This window comes from Leptodactylus fuscus, chromosome 3 (genome assembly GCF_031893055.1).
Source record: "Leptodactylus fuscus isolate aLepFus1 chromosome 3, aLepFus1.hap2, whole genome shotgun sequence".
Taxonomy (NCBI): domain Eukaryota; kingdom Metazoa; phylum Chordata; class Amphibia; order Anura; family Leptodactylidae; genus Leptodactylus; species Leptodactylus fuscus.
Genome location: NC_134267.1, coordinates 63,255,908 through 63,278,283, shown reverse-complemented (window position 1 = coordinate 63,278,283; position 22,376 = coordinate 63,255,908). Strand labels below are relative to the sequence as shown.

At 43.5% G+C, this 22,376-nt stretch overlaps 1 protein-coding gene across 1 annotated transcript in view; it reads left to right on the top strand.

Moving 5' to 3' along the window:
- The first annotated feature begins 6,348 nt into the window (after nt 1-6,348).
- Nucleotides 6,349-22,376, top strand: part of KIF26B (kinesin family member 26B) — a 260,962-nt gene continuing 244,934 nt past the window's right edge. Inside the window, exons 1-2 of the mRNA XM_075267677.1 lie at nt 6,349-6,787; nt 17,226-17,627. Of these exons, the coding sequence (XP_075123778.1) occupies nt 6,725-6,787; nt 17,226-17,627 (465 nt within the window). The 5' untranslated portion in view covers nt 6,349-6,724. The remainder of the gene's footprint in view (nt 6,788-17,225; nt 17,628-22,376) is intronic.

The following is a 22,376-nucleotide window of genomic DNA, read 5'->3' as shown; positions in this document are numbered from 1 at the left end:
GTGCTAAGCACACACATTCAGCACTGCTTCATCACGCCAATACAATGCATTAGCCAGTGCTGATTGGCCAGAGTACGGAATTCGGCCAATCAGCGCTGGCTGTGCTGGAGGAGGCGGAGTCTAAGGTCGGACCTGAATGGAGACTGGTGTGGAGCGATCTTAGACTCCACCTCCTCCAGCAGAGCCAGCGCTGATTGGCCGAATTCCGTACTCTGGCCAATCAGCGCTGGCCAATGCATTCTATTAGCTTGATGAAGCAGAGTGTGCACAAGGGTTCAAGCGCACCCTCGGCTCTGATGTAGCAGAGCCGAGGGTGCACAAGGGTTCAAGTGCACCCTCGGCTCTCCTACATCAGAGCCGAGGGTGCGCTTGAACCCTTGTGCAGCCTCGGCTCTGCTACATCAGAGCCGAGGGTGCGCTTGAACCCTTGTGCACACTCTGCTTCATCAAGCTATTAGAATGCATTGGCCAGCACTGATTGGCCAGAGTACGGAATTCGGCCAATCAGCGCTGGCCAATGCATCCCTATGGGAAAAAGTTTATCTCACTACAATCACAATTATACACCCGATAGAGCCCCAAAAAGTTATTTTTAATAACATTCCCCCCTAAATAAAGGTTATCCCTAGCTATCCCTGCCTGTACAGCTATCCCTGTCTCATAGTCACAAAGTTCACATTCTCATATGACCCGGATTTGAAATCCACTATTCGTCTAAAATGGAGGTCACCTGATTTCGGCAGCCAATGACTTTTTCCAATTTTTTTCAATGCCCCCGGTGTCGTAGTTCCTGTCCCACCTCCCCTGCGCTGTTATTGGTGCAAAAAAGGCGCCAGGGAAGGTGGGAGGGGAATTGAATTTTGGCGCACTTTACCACGCGGTGTTCGATTCGATTCGAACATGGCGAACACCCTGATATCCGATCGAACATGTGTTCGATAGAACACTGTTCGCTCATCTCTAATAGGAATGAATGGATGCAGCCGACACACAGCCTTAACCCCCTTCGCACCGGCTGCCTCCATTCATTCTAATGGGAGACAAAACTAACATCTGTAGTAGCTACTTACCTCCAGAGATGGCTGCACCGGTGTTCTTCGCCTCACTGGCCCTCCATGCTGCTCTTCTCGCCTCGCTGCCCCGCCTCCCAGGTTAGTGTTTAAAGAGCTAGGAGGGCGGGGCTTATGGCTTAGGAGAGTGTGGGCAGGTACAGGGCGGGGAGACGTGACGTCTCCCCTCCCAGTACCCGCCCACACTCTCCTAACCTGGGAGGCAGGGGGCAGTGAGGCGAGAAGAGCAGTGTGGAGCGGCAGCGAGGCGAAGAAGAACACCGGAGCAGCCATCTCTGGAGGTAAGTGGACACCAGGGGGGACTAAGTAGCCAGAGGATTAAAAAAAAATCCTCTGGATACTTAGTAATTCACTACACAGCGTGGATTCTAACAATTAAAGCGTTCAATTGTTAGATTCCATGCTGTATAGTGAATAGGATTGCTTTTAAAATCCGATCTCCGATTAGTAAAAAAATCCCATTGACTTGCATTGGGATTGGAATTGGGATCGAGATCGGGTTCGAATGAAAAATGATCAGAAATTGGATTTTAAAGGGGCCCTATCAGCAAAATCATGCTGATAGAGCCCCGCATATAAAAAAAATGGCCTGGGCGCATGCGCAGTAGCATGCTGCTTCTACTACGGCTACTGCGCATGTGCCCAGGCCATTTTTTTTAATCAATGTTGGTTCGCGAGCGCCGGAGGAGGATGGGACCTCAGGACATCGGAGGAAGAAGAGGTGTGGATGAAGAAGAAGACACACCCTGAATGCCCGCCCAGCGTGCACGATGCGTAAGTAGATCATATTCTTTTTTAGGGTTTCATTTTAAAATGGGGGGGGGGGGGCGGTAGTTTAATATAACATTTACGGTGCCTCAATAGCCATCTTTAAAGGCTATTCACACATATGTGGGGCTCTATCAGCATGATTTTGCTGATAGAGCCCCTTTAAAATCGATCCTGAAAAGTCAAGATCGGCTCACCCCTAATTGTGAACACAGAACCCCACACCGATTACAGGATAAATCAAAGCCGGTTCATATTCAGGAAAACATCAGCAGTGTTTCTCTCAGCGTCTATATAAATGTTTATAAAGGAAGTAATATGGAGTCAGTAGTAAGCAGTAATAAGCCTCTAGCTCCCTGTCACAGGGTTACTCTGTGCATTACAAGCACTGGCCAGCCTCTCGTAAACCAGCATCAAACAGGCTGCCATAGCACAATGCAGGAATATAGAGGAAGGCGACTTTTAAGGCGGCATCCCTGCCTCACACAGGGACATTACGAGCGTTGTATTAGCTGCACATACCTTGTGCTTTACTACACAGTGACTCTGGGAGGCTGCACTTTGTACAATACTGAAGTTGGTCAGCCTGAATATAAAATCGAGGAGTCACCGAAGGGATGTGGGATTAACAGTCTAACTTTTATTAGATACAAAAAATAAAGTTTATAGAACAGACCTTGAGTAGAATCTCATCGGGGCCAACGGCTAATGATTGGAATAGAGGGGTATACTGGTATATATTCTCAAACAAAAGCCCCTTTACTTTTACTTTACTGACATTGCACACACCACTAAGGCAACACCTAGATAAGCCTTAATCTGGTTAATATCATACCAAAGATGGAGCCATTAAAATGGCTTTGTTCTATCCCTTACAACTACAAGAAGCATGGTTAATAATAAAGATGAAGTAGATGATATGTATCTCCTCAATGTGATTCCCTTCCCCCATTAAACATATGTGGGTCTCCACAGGAGAAAAGGCCAGCAGGCTGATGTACTGAAATCCTAATATCTTAATATGTTGCAGTTAAAAATGCATTTCCCAAGGCCCTGATGGTGGTTGCCAATATTTGTGTATAGCTGCATCCCGTATATACGTCCAAAGCAGTAACTAGGAACGCGGCAAACTTTTTACATGCCCCCCCCCCCGACTGATACCCGCCAAATACCCCGACCAACCCCCCCCCCACATTCCTGTGCTCTCTATTATTCCCCTTAGTGGCCCCTGTACACAGTATTATATCCCATAGCGGCCCCTGCACGCCGTATTATAACCCATAGTGGCCCCTGCACACACTATTATAACCCATAGTGGCCCCTGCACACAGTATTATGCCCCATAGTGGCCACTGCAAACAGTATTATGCCCCATAGTGGCCCCTGCACACCGTATTATAACCCATAGTGGCCCCTGCACACACTATTATAACCCATAGTGGCCCCTTCCACGAGTAGCATGAGGAAAGTGTTTAGGAGGAGCGCTGTGCAGTTAAAGTGCACGGACCCCATTTTAGTCTATGGGGTCCATGTGCTTTAACTGCACAGCGCTTGCAGTTGTGCTGATAAAAAGTAAGCTCGTAAGCACTCGTAACAGCAAGCTGCCATCTCCCCCGACTAGCAAAGACGAGCCTGCTGCAAAACCAGCATTGATTGGCTGAATGCTATACACTGTATAGCATTCGGCCAATCAATGCTGGTTCTGAATCGAATATTTACTGCGAATAGCAAGTAGTATTCGATCGAGTACGAATATTTTGAATACCGTAGTATTTGATCGAATACCTACGGGGTTGAGGTCTGGTGACTGTGGGGGCCAGGTCATCTGGAGTAGCACCCCACCACTCTCCTTCTTGGTCAAATAGCCCTTACACAGCCTAGAGGTGTGTTTGGGGTCATTGTCCTGTTGAAAAGTAAATGATGGTCCAACTAAAACCTGTCACCTATGACATGAAGACATATAGCCACAGAATAATGAGAATGTAATGTCAAAGTCTTGGCATAGGCTGTGTGATGACATCACTGTGTAACGCAGCCTGTGCCGGACCTCTTCTAGAGCAGGATAGCCTTCAGCAGCTTCAATCGTTGCAGGATCAGGTAAGGGGAGTATAATTTTTGTAAAATTATTTTCTGGAGCACAGAGTGGCATAAAAGCTGAAAAGGGGCACTGTTACTAATAAGAGGCAATATAATAAGGGAGCTCCATAGTTAGGGGAACTAGAACTAATAAATGGGCACTATACTAAGGGAGGACTAGAACTTGTAAAGGGACACTATAATAAGAGATAATTCAAACTAATCAGGGTGCACTTATAATAGGGGGTGGCTTGAACTCATAAGGGCACCATAACAAAAAGGTATTATAGCTGATATGGGGCACTATACTTCAAATGTTGCCACTACACTTTAAGGGCCCCTTCACACGGCGTAAGCGCTCGGCTCATTTTGAGCCGTACACGTGAGTGCTTCTAAACACTTCCCATTCACTTCAATGGGAGCACGCGTAAAGCTTATGCCGTGTGAAGGGGCCCTAAGATGTCACATATTATAGAATGTGTATTGTGGAACCCCAATCGCTATGTGGAATAATCTCTTCGTAGTCTGAGCTGCTATATGCAGCATCTTTGTTGATATCACACATCTGGCAGCTATATGCAGCACTGTGTATGGATGAGCATTTGGAATTTGATTGTCATCCTTAAAGGGATTTTCCCATCTTCCTGTTTCAGAAGTCTGCTTGCAGTCTATTCTCACTTCCTGTATTTCTCCCCCACCCCCTTGCTGAACGGGACACTGCAGTATCACAATACTTATGCAGGTCAGATAATATGCAGATGCTTGTACAGAACAGACTCAGTGTTATCTGTGTGTTTATATAGAGAGATAACAGAGTTATCAGCAAATTGCAATTAGCTGAACGGATTGTCCTGCTGTCACTGAGTAAGTGACGTCACTTGTCCTATGTCACAGGTCTGTGGTTATAGCAACGCTATGTAAACAATTGGAGGAATAAGTTCATGTGGCAGGCAAACAAAGTAGCATTTCTAAAGCAATATATTTAGGAAAAGTTTTCATTTCACATAAGCTACCAGTATAGATAGTATAGGCACCCATTGACTTCAATGGGAGCCACTCATTTTTTTTTTTCCGCTAGCTAGTAGTGGAAAAAAGATGCGAGATGCTCTACCTTGCCACTGATTCTGCAACTGATTCAGCCGCACCGTCCGCAGCTTGAGACACGCTCTTGTTTAGGCCGGAATGCTACTGCTGTGTTGGAATCTTGTCGTGGCTAGCCACACAGAATGTTCGCAAGGCGAAAAAGGTTTCTGCGACCTTTTCCTCCGTGTGAACATACCTTTAGCCTTCCGTGCATCCTTAGTCTTAGTCTTCTGTGCATCCTTTTTCCTGAGTTTTCATAGCATCCTTAGTCTTACTCTTCTGTGCATCCTTAGTCTTAGTCTTCTGTGCTTCCTTAGTCTCTTGAGCATCCTTAATCTTAGTCTTCAATGCATCTCTAGTCTTAGTCTTCCGTGCATCCTTATTCCTAGGTCTTCAGCACATCCTTACTCCTTAGCCTTCAATGCATCCTTAGTCTTAGCCTTCAGGGCATCCTTATTCCTAAGTCTTCAGGGCATCCTTCTTCCTAGGTCCTCAGCACATCCTTACTCCTTAGTCTTTAGCGCATCCTTAGTCTTAGTCTTCAGGGCATCCTTAGTCTTAGTCTTTAGGGCATCCTTATTCCCAGGTCCTCAGCACATCCTTACTCCTTAGTCTTCAGCGCATCCTTAGTCTTAGCCTTCAGGGCATCCTTATTCCTAAGTCTTCAGGGCATCCTTCTTCCTAGGTCCTCAGCACATCCTTACTCCTTAGTCTTTAGCGCATCCTTAGTCTTAGTCTTCAGGGCATCCTTAGTCTTAGTCTTTAGGGCATCCTTATTCCCAGGTCCTCAGCACATCCTTACTCCTTAGTCTTTAGCGCATCCTTAGTCTTAGTCTTCAGGGCATCCTTAGTCTTAGTCTTTAGGGCATCCTTATTCCCAGGTCCTCAGCACATCCTTACTCCTTAGTCTTTAGCGCATCCTTAGTCTTAGTCTTCAGGGCATCCTTAGTCTTAGTCTTTTGGGCATCCTTATTCCCAGGTCCTCAGCACATCCTTACTCCTTAGTCTTTAGCGCATCCTTAGTCTTAGTCTTCAGGGCATCCTTAGTCTTAGTCTTTAGGGCATCCTTATTCCCAGGTCCTCAGCACATCCTTACTCCTTAGTCTTCAGCGCATCCTTAGTCTTCTGTGGAATTGTCCCTCAGTGATTTTGAATCCAACCCGGACGAATAGAAAGCCACTTGAGCAGAGTGCGTTCCTGTTGCAGCCAGTGAGTGTCAGCCAAGGTGTGTGCTGTAACCCTGCAAGCTAAGGCACATCCCCGCCTGTACCAGGAGGAGGAGGAGGGGGAGCCGCTCTCCCTTCCCCAGTCATTTAGCACCAGCCACACTGCTGCAGCACGGAGCGGCTCCTCTCAGAGCAGGCAGCCAGGCACAGGCTGAGGGAGGCGGCAGCCTCATAGACACCGGAGCCGGAGAGCACTGCCTGCTGCTCTATCACTGGAGACCATTACTGGAGCCTACGGGGAGGGCATGGAGTGTGTGTAAGTCCAGGGACTTGTAGCTCAGTCACATTGCCAGGTGTGTGGATGCCAGCCTGCTGCCAGTGTCTGCTGCTATGGGCATTAGTGGATGTGCTGCACATGAAGGGCAATGATCTGATGTGAGACTGACTGCTTGTCTCATTGCACGTCGCATCCTGCTGACTACTGGAGCTACAGCACTTACCTGTACCTGACATCTGGATGTAAATTGTACCCGATCAGATTGTGCCCGATCACGTCTCAACATGAGCTCGGTGACAGGAAATAAAGAGAGGATCCCAGTTACCTCCAGGAGCAGGAAATATGGGGTAAGTAAATAGGTATACACTAGGTGTTACCATACCTATACATCACCATGCAGTCAGTGGGTACATAACATTGCACAGCATAGGTATCTGTAACCATACAAAACATACAGACAGTGACTCCTATGTGACTAGCAATTGCTGAATATATATATATATATATATATATATATATATATACATAGGGATGCACTCCTATGTGACTGATCATACGTGAATATGTAGCCATACTGCTAGTGTACACGTAATATACATAGATGTGCACTCATGGGATTGATCATAGCTATATAGTGTATATACTGACAGTGTAAACATACATAGATGTGCACTCATGGGATTGATCATAGGTATATATAACCAAATGATACATAGCAGCCAGTGTACACATAATATACATAGAGATACACTCCTATGTGACAGATCATAGCTGTATATAACTTTACAGTACATACTGACAGTGTACTCATAACATTACATTTAATATGCACACATATGTGACCGATCGTAGGTATATATAACTATACAGTGCATAGCATAGCAGCCTGTGTACACATATCATTCAGAGAAATTCACTCATATGTGACTACCCATAGGTATATATAACCATACAGAACATACTGACAGTGTACTCATAACATTACATTTAATATGCACACGTATGTGACTGATCGTAGGTATATATAACTATATACAGTACATACCAGCCTGTGTATACATAACATACATAGAAATTCACTCATATGTGACCATAGGTATATATAACCATACAGAACATGCTGACTGTGTACATATAACATACAGAGATGCCCTCATATGTGACTAGTCAGATGTATATGTTATCATACAGTATATACTGAATATGCACACATAACATATAGAGATGCCCTCATATGTGACTGATCCAGTGTGCATATACCATTACATAGAGGCGTACTGTTGTGTGAATGCATATGCTAGCCAGTGGGCAAATATCATCACAGAGGATCTCAAAGAGATGCTTTAATGTGTGATTGATCATAGGTGTATATAACCATGTATACCATCTAGTAGGTATATATAGCATCTTATAGAAGTGTGCACTGTATATCCCAGCTAAGGAGCACATTTCATCACACAGCATTTCCTAAAGGTACATTAATATGTGACCGATCCCAGACATATACATCACTATATATACCAGCCAGTGGCCACATAAGGTGACCCTGCATGTTACAGAGGTGAATTAATACGTGACTCCTCATATGTATACAGCACTGGATTTACTTATCAGCGAGCACACAATATCACAAAGCCTCTCATGGTGCATTCGTCTATATGACCAGATATACCAGCCAGTGGGTACATAATAATATCTCACAGTGTTCCTTAGTGCTGCAATAATGTGTAACAGATGATAAACCTTACCAACCAGGGGCACATAAAATATATACTCCCTGGTATTATATTACCCTTTAGCAGACAGCAGATCCATGCCGTGGCACTGCTTGTGAGGTGGATTTAGCTTTATGTATATATATAATATATACAGTGCCTGTGTGTGATGTTATTCTTACCACACTCATTGCCAAGCTGGAAATAGTCATATATGAGAAGATATAATTACCATCTTGTATAATGGGGGCTAATACAATACATGTGCCTATAGATTGCCAGGGCTCTTGGCATTGAGGACCGTATCAGTAATGTGCTGCTGAATGTATTGATGGTTGGAGTTGTATACCAGCTAGTGTCCATCCTCTAGATCCGTCCTGATGGGCATGTACCAGTCTTCTATTGAGATATTGTGTGTATATAAAGCTGTCATAGCATCAGGCATTTGTGACATGTGATGGATAACAGAAGACATGTCTGTCCCTGACCAGGACTGTGGCAGATAAACATGAGTGGCTGTGTAGTCACAGAGATATCTGTCTATAGGATTGCTGCGTTCCTGTGTACAGGAGAATGTGAATGATACATAAAGGACATAGATGGGAACATTTCCCCTCCATGTGCTGTATATTAGGAGGTATTCATCTTAATGTCCGTGAACTTTTATTAAATGAAGAACTTGTGTATTCCTTCCAGGATCGGTGTGTTTTCTCGCCAGTAGCCTCATGGGTATACTTCAGTCTGATTACTGCCTTCGATAAAAACATAACCAGATCTATGTTTGTTACCTATAGAAAAGCCACCGGTGATTTGTGAGGTTTAATGATCTTTAGACAGAGATGTCTCTACCTGTCCCCAAAGACCGAGTGACACAGGGCTGAGCTTATCCTTCTGCAATCTTGTAAAATACATAGTAGATAGTGTTGGCGATCATTAGGGCTAGTTTATGAAGGGTGTCAGATATGTGTCATAGTGGTCACAAAGCCATTGTCATCCAGCCTAGAATGCCATAAACGTACCAGGAAAGGGGGGGGGGGGGGGTGGATCAGCAGAACAAAGATTGGCTGCCTTATTTCCACCACCAGTCTATTCCAGACATCCCGATATAACAGGGAATTCATCTCCAGTTCATGTAACTACATTACACAGTTTGGATATCTGAGGAATATGATCTGCATTGAGGAGGAGCTCTGTTTTTCCTGCAGGATCTCGCTTCTTGATGAATCGATGCTTGGGTTGAAAGCTAAATTAGGAGGATTAGAGGGAGTTCTTAAAGTGATCATATTAAAATTGAAGCGTGTAGTCCCATGAAAACATAGCACATAGCTATGTGACCTAAAGAATGCGGTGCCATGGTCTCAAAACAGCGAAGGACTAAGTGTATGATTGTTGCATCAGCACTGCACGTAGATGGCATAGCAGTGGATGTGATACAGAGAAAGGAACATAAAATACACATGTTGGTATCTCGCGCTTGCTATGACATTCATGCTGTTTGTAAAGCAGAAATGTCTCCTATAATTTTACCCAAGTCCAAGCTATTCTGTCTATGTTGGCACAAAGTTTTAAGTATTAGGCTTGTACTTTTGCAGAATTTTAATCCATGTCAATGCTGCACGAAAAATTATGCAGAGCACTGCTCCATTTCCTTTGTCTTTCTGCTGTGTCTTAACTATATTACAAGTAAGGTGTTGTCTAAACATTTGTAGCCATACGATAGAAGAGACACATCAGTAGCCATAACAAGAATAAAAATGATATATGGCACTCACGTCTTGTGAAACAGCAGAACAGCACAGATTTGACTATGATAATGTTTTGATTTTATACTTTTGTACTATATGACATCCCTTTCTTCCAATGTTCTTGCCACCATTATACCACCCCTTTATTCTATATTGTTGAACATCATACTGGCAGATTGGTTTTTATAAAGAGGACCTGTCACTACCTCCTCACCCCAGCTCTAAATTTATTTTGGCCTGGTTCACATGTTACTGCACAGGGAGTCTGCTTGGCATAAAAAAGTGGTTACCTAAGGAAACCTGTGGACCACCATAGACAATAATGAAGTGTATATGGTTTCCACATGAAAAAGATACAGAGAAAAGTGCTGCTTGGAGGACTTTTCTCTCCACATATTTCATGCGGATAGAAAAACGGAATGGCCCGAGTGCAGATCTTAACCAGGCCTTTGACATTGAATCTGTCACAATTGGAATTTTCTCTCTAGCCCTCACCATTCCTGAGCAATCTGTGCTGTTAGTTTCAGCACCTAATATGCTCTCTATTGTCAGGTAGGTGGTCCTGGACAGACAGGGACCGCCCATCTGACATAAGCATATCTCCCAAACGTCCTGCATTCCATGGGACATTCCCGATTTTAAACTCCTGCCCCACGGTCCCGCACGGCTTACCGCATGTCCCACTCTGCCCCTGAAATGTTTTGCTTATTAACAAACTTTCCCCCGATCACTGCCCGCTCTTATAACATATAAAAGGTTGTAACTGCAATGAGTGGCTAGTGATCAGGGGAAAGTTTAACTACTGTACTCAGAAGGACCTGTGTGACATCAGACGATCACATGACTAGGTCGGCGTGTCTTAGTATCCCATGCAGGGAGGAAGAGATGGAGAGATGTGTGGTCTAAGGTACTGGGGGGATGTGAGATGTAGGGTGGATTGTGTGTGTGATGGGGAGAGATGTGGGATGCAGGGCGTACTGTGTGTGTGAGGGGGAGAGATGTGGGTGCAGGGTGTACTGTGGGGTACAGAGTGTACTGTGGGGGATGTGGGGTGCAAGGTTGACTGTGGGGGTGAGATGTGGGGTGCAGGGTATACTGTGGGGGGGAGGTGTTGGGTGCATGGGTGTACTGTGGGGGGTTAAATGTGGGGTGCAGGGTGTACTGTGGGGGGAGAGATATGGGCTGCAGTGTGTACTGAGTGTGAGATGTGGGGTGCATGGGTGTACTGTGAGGGGAGAGATGTGGTGTGCAGGGTGTACCCAACGAGAAATGGGTGGTAATGGGCGGGGTCAATTTAGGAGTGGGTGGAGCTTAATTTGCCGCTACCCACCCACATTTTGTCCCTCTTTCTGTCCTTTAAAAGTTGGGAGGTATGCATAAGATAGCCTTATTAGCATACTTGGTGCTGAAACTAGCAGCAGAAAACGGTATCAGGATTGCTCAGGAATAGTGGGGGCTAGAGGAAATATGCCAACTACACTGGATGCAGCAGAACAGCACCTATTGAAGGATGCAAAGAGTTGGAGATGATAGAGAAGATGGAAGGGCCTCTTTAAAGTGAAGTTCCAGTATGGTTGGGTTCACCCACAATAAGTGGTGGTGGGCATCTATGTTCTTGAAGTAGTGTACACTATTGGTCGCTGAACAGTATCCTACACAAACTGATTCTTCCTTGTTCGCTAGTGAAGGATCAAGGCAATTTACAGCATTACTGAGAAAACAACTTCCATTGACTTCAAGTACCATTTTTCCCAGTGCCCTTGACTCCACGGTACAAATATTATCTATCTGAAGGGGAAGCTTACTGTGCTATATGTATGGCTGTCAGAGGGGAAGGAGAGTGATTGAGGAACTTATAGGGAACTATGTTTGCAGCTACCAGAGGGGAAGGAGACTGATTGAGGAACTTATAGGAAACTATATATGCAGCTACCAAAGGGGAAGAAGACAGACTGGTGATAATATTGGACGGGCTAGTTAAAGACATACAGAGTGCATGTAAGAGGTTTCATGAGTCGTGGCTATAAATCAGAGGAAATAGTCATGTGACACTGCCCAGCAGCCCACCTACAATAGCACAGATTATTAGTGCTGAGGGATACAGAGAAATAAAAACAAATTAAAAATGTATATTTTGGGGTGGCAAGTAGTTTAGAATAGTGGTTAATAGCCTTTTGGGCTCTTTTTTACATTACCTTGGTTTGTGGGAAACTCTTTTAATAGCGTACCTTGTAGTTTAATATTATTGCTAGTAGGTCGTGAATGACCCCGAAAGAATAAAAGAAGTACGGTAGTTAATTCCCTATATGACGCCTCACATCAACTCCTGATCTTTCTTGCTGCTCTTTTCTCTTATATCATAATTACAAAGCATGAAAAATAAATTAGAAAAGCCATGTACTTTTCTCTATGGCATCAGCCATGTGTTTCCCTTCTCCCTCTCTAATGTTACTGAACGTGAGCCAAGAAATTTTGGAGGAAAAGGCTGCACACTATTTGTCTATAAAGTGAGGGTGGCCATTTTGTTGGAAGGAATCCTCCTAGTAACTGACAGTATGAAATAGACATGAACAGTAGTACCACTAGTACCAGCAGTAATGGTGCCAGCAGTAGCGTACACTCAGTGACAGCAGCCGGCTATATAGCACTACCTCTTAGTGAAAACCATACAACCTAATAGAGCCCCATAGGAAAAAGTCACCCAAATTGTTTCCCAAATTGCTGAATGGAAAATATGTGTAGTTATGCTTTGATAACGCCCCTCCGTGTAATATTATGCATGTTTAGCTTTCAGAAGCTTCGCAATGTATAGCATTCTGAATATCAGCCCTCACTATTGCCCTGATACGATATATGTTAAATAGTATGGCATACCTTGCCAGATTTACTTTTCAGGAGCTTGGGAAAGCTGTGTAGTTTACTAGATAATCTCGTAATACAGACTGCTGAATATTATATATACCAAATACCTGATAACGATATAAAATAAATATTAATAAACCAACAGGGAAACATTTCCTTTTCTCTTTGACAATAACCCTACCAAGCACAAGCACTGCTTATGGCATCCTTAGTCCGCCATTGCAATGTTATCACGGTAAACCACAATACCATTCTGAAGATCACTTTAGTTTTTGAGCAGTGCGTTATCAGAGTACAGGCTCCTATATACAGCCTTACTGACTTCTGCAGGATAACATTGTGCCCTGCAGGTTAGTATTACATGACGCAATGCCGTCAAAATAAACTACTGTCTATACAACAGGCTGTATAAACAATATAAAGAAAACAGTGAGGAAAGTAGATGAGTAAAATTATACTAGAGAAAATTGTGTGACTGATGGCAAAGCTGAAAAGAGAGTATTGTTTCCATGAAAACATTGTAGTTCTGACCCTTTTCTTAATCTGAATTTACACTGGATAATGACAATGAATAATGATTATTACAAGGATTTTCCCATCACCCTCTCTCACTAGTTTGCCAGCTGTCCCTTCTTCTTACTTCCTGTATTCTCCAGCAAGCTGGTGGATGGGCTTTTAATGTTTGATGGACAGGACTCTATTATGTACCTCCAGTAAATATAGATATTGGCTTTACTATGAAAAATCATTTGTTATGATTACTAGAAATCTAATATAGATGCAAATCAAATAATATTCATAAATGTATATTACATTACAGTAGGTTAACACTAGCACCAAGCTCTCTGTCGTTTGGGTCTGCTGGGGGACCTGAACAATGGAGACCTGGACAGTGGTTACACATGGACACTAGCGGACCTTAATGACTATAATGGGGGTCCACTGGGTGTCCGCCATTTTCATACTGAAAGAAGAAAAGAGAAAAGTCATCTGTGCAGATGGAGACTCTGGCCCAGAACTTGCCAGATTTACTATTCAAGGTCCTGAGAAGGCTGGGTAACTGCTTAATACAGTATACCTAAATAAATTCACTTGTTTGCTCCCAAATAACGTCAAAGCTTGCAGGAAATTTGGGTAATGTATTATGGTTAACTGGTATACAGACCATTCAAGTAAAAGTTACCTAAATTAAACTCCCCCTTAATTGTGCCATGCCAAGTTAGATTTTCCTTTCAGGGATCTGGGAAAGCTGATTAATATACAAGGTAATATAGTAACAAGGAGTATTAAATATATCTCAGTAACCCGCCTTCTTGTTTGTAGTTGTTCCTTAACCTCACAGATGTGTCCCAAGAAATCTGGGTAACGAGTCAGGCCCGGTTCACATCAGGGTATGGATTAAAAAGCGGTTACCTGAAAACCCGCAGACCCCATAGACTATAATAGGGTCCGTGTGGTTTCCACTCGGTGTCTGCACGAAATATGCAGAGAGAAAAGTACTGCAAGCACCACTTTTCCCGCATGTTTCGTGTGGACACCGCACAGAAAACACACAAACCCCATTATAGTCTATGGGGTCTGCGTCTTTCCTGAAGGTAACCGCTTTTTAATGCATGTAGGTTTCCGTTCAAGGTAGACTCCCTGAATGGAAACCCAAAGGCTGATGTGGACTGGGCCTCAATGCTGTAATACAGACTGCTGCTGAAGCATATATAAACCTCTTTTTAAGTTCACTAGTTTTACCTTTCAGGAATCTGGGAAAGCTGGCTGATTTGCAAAAGGTAGATAAAATCCACATAAATGTTTACAGTGTCGCCATTACATTCAATCGACCTCCATTACACCATTACAGTCAATGGTATCTAGGCTCCCTCCCTTCCGAACTGTCTGTGATGTCACGCTTGTGCATGTAGCCGGAGTCCAGCTGGTAATGGCACTATACAGAGGCAGGAAGCAGAGTCTGCCCAGTCTATTTGTGGAGGATTTCAGATAAACTTCTCAGAGCCGCAGTGTAACAGTAAATTCTGCAGACATAACTAGAGCTGGACTATATGATGCAGATTTTAGGTTTTACTCATGGTTTTCAGGGTTTAGTGTCCCTTTAAATATTTAATGTTAATCTGTGAATTGTAATATTCTGTTGAGTTGCAGTCACAGAAACCTATAGGACTTTACTACAGGTTATTACTGGATCCAGTCCCACTTTTATAGGGAGTGACTCCAATAATAAAGTTATATTAGTTTCCTAATAAGTGAATGCTTTGATGTTTTAGCCACCTTTGTTTTCTATGCAGTAAAAGCTCCTTGCTGCCAATCTTCTATGTACCTCCAAGCCAGTCTTATCTCTGTGATGTTTGTCAGAGAAGATTCCATACAACTATTACACATTCCCGATTCTTTACAGGAGTTTATGATTCCTTCACACAGTAGAATGATTCTGCACGCTATAATTATAGTGAGTGGATTAGCTCCCAGCCCTGACACTTGACTGCTCAGATCATGATAGCATATTCAAGGCATATCTCATTTTGGAAAATAAAGGTCAAGAGGTTGTTTGGCTGGCGAAAAGCTCAGAATCTGTGGAACCCCATCCCGTTGGCAATGTACCCTTAGAGTGCTGCCTACATGAAACATTTTGAGTTTCCTTTAAAGATCCTGCTTTCTCTAGTGCACATACATCAGGTTAACAGAGCATGTTTTGGTGCCCAAGTTTACCTTAGGCTAAGGCCCCACATTAGGAAACGCAATGTCTCTACCTGCTGTGAAAAAGCAGCGTTTTTTAATCCGAAAAAGAAATGCCATGCTCCATAGATTCCTTTTGTATGGAGATATTCTCACCATTCAGATCATCTAGCAGCTCTTGAGTCTGTACTGCACCCCATACACAGACGGTGCAGCTCTGTAAGAAAGGACGTCTTGTAGGTGTAGGTCGTGTTCACTTGGGCAGGACCCATTGTAAGCATGGTAAGTAGTATAAGACTTCCAGAAGCTTTCATCTTGAGACGTGTTGCTATATCTGTGAGCACGCCAGCAGTACGTAATTCTGAATTGCAGCCTTCAGATCTCATTAGAAGCGGAGGTCTTTTGAAGACCACTAAAAACCATATGTAGTTGTTCACAGCAAGCACATGACATGAAAGAGCGTGGTACACTCTGCTTGTGTGAAGAGCCAGTGTTGTTACAGCATGACGTCAGCGGGGGGTGCTTGTAAGATTTGCCAGGACACTAAAAAGCAATCAGAGCAAGTTTTTCTTTCCTGATCTTTAAGGAACTATATTTCTTTCCTGCTCAAGGTTCATTTCATGTCTCCTAGCAAATATATGAAAACAATGTGTCCTTTACTTGCTAGTTATTGGCTTTCCTTGGTTGTAATAGTTGTTTTAACAGCATCTCCCTATGCAGAACTATAGTGAATTTGTTATTTACATAGTAACATTACACAGATAAAGTAACTGGATAAGTCATTGAAGACAATAGCACATTTACATTTCCGTATTAGTGATGTTACCAAAGAACATCTTCCAAGACCGTGTTTCCACAACAGCATGTGGTCAATCTCATGACAGTATAATGGCAGTATTACAGCAATTCATACAGAAAGTTAACAACAATCTGTAATAACTGTGACATGAGGACAAGGTATCTACTTTCTAGGCAGCAGAAGCTGGAGCAGAGGACAGCAAGCGCAATCTGACTGCTCCTATTCCAGTGATAGTCCACTGTATGATGGTGGTTTTGGATAATTGCAGCACCGCCTGGTTAACTCGAATAGAAACAGCCTGTACGCTCCCCCAATCCACTGCACCAGCTTCTGGCACTTGGACACTGCTACAACAGGTTAACTATGTGGGGTCTGGGCGTCATGGGTTATGGCATTCATGTAGACAGTACTTAGACACATACCGATCACCTAAATAATGATGCAGACCGAGTTTACTGTATTTCCTAATGACAGAGGACATGTTGCTGGCTTAGGGCCCCAAACCTGGTGACAGATTGTCTATAAGGAAGCACTGCTAAAGGGCCAGATGTCAAAGGACACCTTCAGTAATCTTACTGAGTCCATTCTGGTAGTCAGCGTGTTTTTAACTTCACAGTGGCGGTTTTACGTTTTTGGATGACGTTTTGCAGACTGTGCTCATTGACCCCAATGAATGGGGCCACGGAAGAACAGTTGGCTTACAGATGACATCCAGTGCCACCCATGCTGTTCAATCACGGCCCAGCGACACGCACACAGTTGTATGCATGTTGTTCTAGGCAATTTCAGTAAAGTGTTAATAATACTTTTCATGTAACAGTAGTATTTCAATGAGGATAACTAGATAAAACTAATTGGGGACATCCTAATGTTTAAACCTTGCTAAATTTGGTAGAATTACGATATAAAATCCATTTTTATTCTGAAAGTTTGAAGCATTGCATGTTTTTTATACATAGAACTATCTGCTGTTCTCTTGTAGGTCAATGAGGTCTGTTCCCCTACAAAAACGTCAGCACCCTTCTCTCCAGAGAGCTGGTATAGGAAAGCCTATGAGGAATCCCGTGCTGGTAGCAGGCCTGCCCCTGAAGGAGCAGGATCCATACCAGGCTCTTCTGGCACCCCTTCTCCTGGCTCTGGCACATCTTCTCCTGGCTCCTTCTCTGGTTCTCCTGGACCTGCATCTCCTGGGATTGGTAACAGTTCCCCAGGGTCCTTAGGAGGATCTCCAGGATTTGGCACAGGATCTCCAGGTTCTGGAAGTGGCGGTGGATCATCTCCCGGGTCGGACAGGGGTGTGTGGTGTGAGAACTGCAATGCCCGTTTGGTAGAACTGAAGAGGCAAGCCCTAAAACTTATGCTGCCTGGGCCACACTCCAGTAAGGTAAGAGCTAATGCATCTTAAAATAATCACAGATGAAATATTTTCATTTTATGACTTGAAATTGTATAGCAGCTGGGTAGAAACTTCATGTGAAACATTGTATGAGGCAAAAATAACACGTCAGTTCCTATATATGTGCACAGGACTGGACGCAAACTGATACAGAAGGGCATCGGAGGCCGTCAGTTATCATTGGCTAAGGCTGGGAACAGAAAAATCGGGACTGTACAGTGTAGCCAGTAACTCTGTTTCATACAGTAGTTATTAAAAATCACTGTTACTGCAGCCGGTAGCCCGCTCACTGTAATTCACATGTGTTGTAGTCCTTAGTTTTTATGAGCTGCCAGCAACCCTATACTTTCTTCCCCCTTCAGCTTTTTCTTTACTTATAGTATAGGTAGAACGATGTCAGACATCCGTGGGGGGGTGGGGTGGGGGGTTGCACCTGATGCTCAAAAATATTAGAACTTAGTGCTTTATTCCTGCTTCAGCTTAAAGACAATGTTTTTAAGAAAACAAGCAAAAAAAAGTAAACGGCTCTGCGTGGTACTCAACACCATCAATAAGGCCATAAACCTGATCAGAGATACCCATTGATGAGGTCTATAGAGGTTCCTTCATGGTATCCATAGTTATCGAGAAAGACAGTATGGAACCTCCATCATATATATGGACAGACTAGTGATTATTCTTGCAGGATCTGTTATGATGTTTTGCTTTTGGTGCTAAGCTTTTAAAGCAATTTATATTATTTGCAGAACAAAATTACGTATTGCAGAACATAATGCATGTGGGCACCTAGCCAAACATATGTGAATAAAATAGTTTACGTAATAAGACAAGCTCAAAACTATTGAAAATGATAAATATATTATACTATGGAGTGATGCGTTTTCTATGGCTGAGGCTGGGGCTCCATGTTGCAAAAACACTGCATTTTACATTACCTGCAAATTCAATGGGATTTTGGCTAATCCTATCCACACATTGTGAAAAAAATTCTGCAGCGGAAAAGCTACAATTTCAAAGCTTGCCAATTATATTTACTGAAATGCTGGCGTTTTCCGTGTCGGTATAATAGGGGCAGAAAGTCCGCAGAGGAAAACGCAATGTGTTTCCACCGTAGTCTTATCTGCAGGATTTGTTCGCTGCAGCTCGCTAACCACGGGACGGGATAAGTACCACATCACTGTGGGCCTGACTGTTAGGCCCCATTCACACGGGGCTAGGGACCGTGTATTTTGGTCCTGATTTTGATGCGGGAAGCCCTGTCTGAATAGGAGCAAAATGTGCCTTTCGTGACTGTCGTGGTTTCCGACAGTTGTGGCCTCCCGCTCCGGAGTAGGCCCAAACGAATGGGCCTAGTCCGGAGGGTGCATCCGCGAGGCGGACGCCACCTGAAGAAAGGGCAGCTAGCTTCTTTTAGATCTCTATTGTGAAGGGGTGGATTTTGAGGAGGATTCAGCTCGAAAATCCGCCCCCTCTTGCCCCGTGTGAACGAGCCCTTAGGTCTCTCAGCGATTAGAAGAACAAAAAGTCTGCCTGCATCCTCCATGTGAATGTAGCCCTAGTGCGCTTGCCATACTGGCTCTCCATTCTACGGAGCCCCACAGTAGTAAACAGAGCACCAGTAAGGCAAGTGCACGGGCACTTTGCTCCCATGGAGGACGCAGGGTACTTTTGGACATACTCTTGATTGCTCAGTTCTCAGCAGTCAGATTCCTGGCGACAATATCCCTCTAATAGGATCCCCATTTGCAGTGATAACACAGTGTATTTAGTGGGACATGTATTATTTAAGAACCCTTTCACTTTTTCAAAGTCAGGCTACAGTAAGTATATGAAAATCTAATATTTTGTAGGATTATTGATAAAAATAACCTGGATATTTTCCAAGACATTGTGGGGAGTCCTAAGTTTCAAATGATTTAAAGTTATACATCTGTCTTAGGTTAAGGCTCCATGTAACGAAACACAGTTAAAAAATGCTACAGAACAAAAAGCGAAAAAATGTTGAATTTTTTTCCACATTGTGTTTCTATTGAGTTTTTGTGGAATTTTTCTTCTATTAATTATATAGAGAAAACATGCAGCGTTTTTCAATGATGCATATATTCTTGAAAATGCAGCTTTTTCACATATTTTTTTTCCCACAGTGCTGCTACTGAAAAACAGATTTTTTTTGCTGCTTCCCCAACATTGGCCTTAGACTAGATTCACAAGACCGTTGTTAATTTTTCATGATCTATATAATGAATATGATATTTAATAATGGAACAACCCATTTACAATATATATATATATATATATATATATATATATATATATATTGGGGAATTGCATTATGGAAGTGAACCATAAGCAAGGGAAGAACCTATGCAAGTAAGTTTACGCCTGCAACTGCCAAAAAAAAATATATAGTGACAATTCGGGATACTTTAGTACCAAAGGTAGCGGTTTCCTGGACTTAACAGAGGTGTTGGTGGATCTGGGTGCCTAATAAACAGCATAGCAGGTAATGGCAATCTAAAAGAAATGACTTTATTCAGCCTGTAACTTATAACAGGAACAAAAATAGCAAAACAGCCTAGTCCACACGCAGGGCAATACCTCACTTCTTGTACTCTGACTAGTTTCATTACGGTGGAGCGACTATGGCTGTATAAGTCTCCACACAACTAATAGTTGGTCTCTCCTTAAGGAGTGACATTATCCCCATAATCTGGTCTCTAAGCCTCTCACTTGGACCAAGTCAGTTCTCTCTACGCTGCGCTGACGAGGTCCAACCAGACCGAAACAGCCGTCCGTAGCTGAGAAACTGACTTGGTAAAAATCCCACATTATGCAGTAAAGGCTTCTGGGAAAGTCAGGCATGATGTTCAGGGTGCTTCCTATAGAGGGCAGCATAACAGAGGCACTGTCTCCGTATTTACATCTTGGGAGACAGATTTGCATGTTCCTCCCATAGTCTTCTGAGGGCAAGATGCTTTACTGAGGTTTCTTCTCAGCAGTCTGGCTCACACTGAGCTTAACCAAGTCCCTTCTGGATTCCAGTCCTCTGGTCCACAGTCTACCTGCTCCTGCGGCTCACCAGCAGCACTCTCTCTCTGGAGTTGGGCTCCTTCTGGAATCCTCTAGGGACAGACCTCCTGTCTGTCTCCAACTGGTCCACAGTCTACCTTCTCCTTGTAGGTCACCAGCAGCACTCTCCTGCTATAAACACTCTCTCTGGAGTTGGGCTCCCCTTGGTTTGGGTGTGGTCAAGGTCCTTTTCAACCCCGTTTTTGGTCACTCTCCAACGCCCTCTAGGTTCACACCCTCACAATATATATTTATAAAGGGTGAAATGTAGGTTGATTTGCTTGTTACCTGTTGGTTTTGAAGCCCACATTTTATGGGACATAGTCACACAGCCACCAATATTTTTAAAGAACATTTTATTGGTACATGCACATCTTTAATGTCCTTGTGGTGTGTAAAAACTGTAACATTGTTCTGCGCTCCACCCTGATATGTATTCGATATTTCCTGACTTTTTGGTCATACTAGGGTCTAGTTTGTGGCCCTTCTTGTATGGTTAACGGACTGGTCCAGAGATTAATTTGGTAAAATATCAGAGCTTGGTTTTGTTTATGAGATGAGCGGGATGAGAGCTAACGTGTTCTGCCATTCATTATGTGTGTAAGAGAAAGAAAAATGTCATTCAATAAGTGACCTATTTCATTAAACCAAGAATATCAACCTGTAATCCTAAGTGACTGCAGTCATGGTTGTTAAGGAAACCTTACATTGAGCAGGTGGCGTTTTCACATTACCCAGTCATTACATTAATGGCACAAAAATGAAATACTGTAATAACCGGAATGATTTGGCCGTCAGGTTCACATGGGAGCAAATGCAAGCAGCAACTCCCCCCACAGTGCACACACAAACACCGTACACACCACATAATTGGTATTATACAGCATGACAATTTATTACAGGTTAACTGAAACAAATAACGGATTACTTATATTCATTCTTAACAATAAACATTAAAAATCGGTCTAAGACGTACGAGCTAATTAAAACCCCCTTAATAAATGAACAAAAGACTGGCATTTGCGTGCCTTGCCTGACAATAACGTGAATTTTCCATAGAAAGAATATAAGCTGACAGACTTAAAGAGGCTCTCTAGCAATAGAACCAGCGCCACTCATGTCCATGGGCTGCATCTTGTGGTGTAGCTTTCCTCCATTCGAGAGAGAGGGTATACTAGACACAGCGTACGGGCAAGACTGGTTCTATTTGTGATTAAAGAGCAGATTTTTTTTCCCCTAATCCTGAACAACATTTAATATGGAAGATAGAATAGCAGTCTAAGGCACCTTGCAGACAACTGTGGCCATGGTCACTGTGTTGTCTGTATTTCATGGATAGCTCACGGACCTATTCTTTGCTATGGCTCCTCTTCATTTAATGAAAGGAGCCATGGAAGCAGAGCCTGTGCATGGGCGGCACATGGGGAAAATCCCCATGTCCCCCGTGTGCTGCCCGTGCTTTTAATTCACGGTAGGCCAGTTGCGGTACTGTTGACCCCAGTTGGGTCCTTGTCTCTTGGCAGCTCAACTGTCCTTACTATGTACAATATGCCACCATGGGCAGGCAGGGACTACTAGCATCATACAACACCATGAGACAAGGAGGCCTGGTCTTCTGGCAGGTGTCAGGCTTGGAAATCTGGCCAATGTGCGGATCAGATTTTTCGG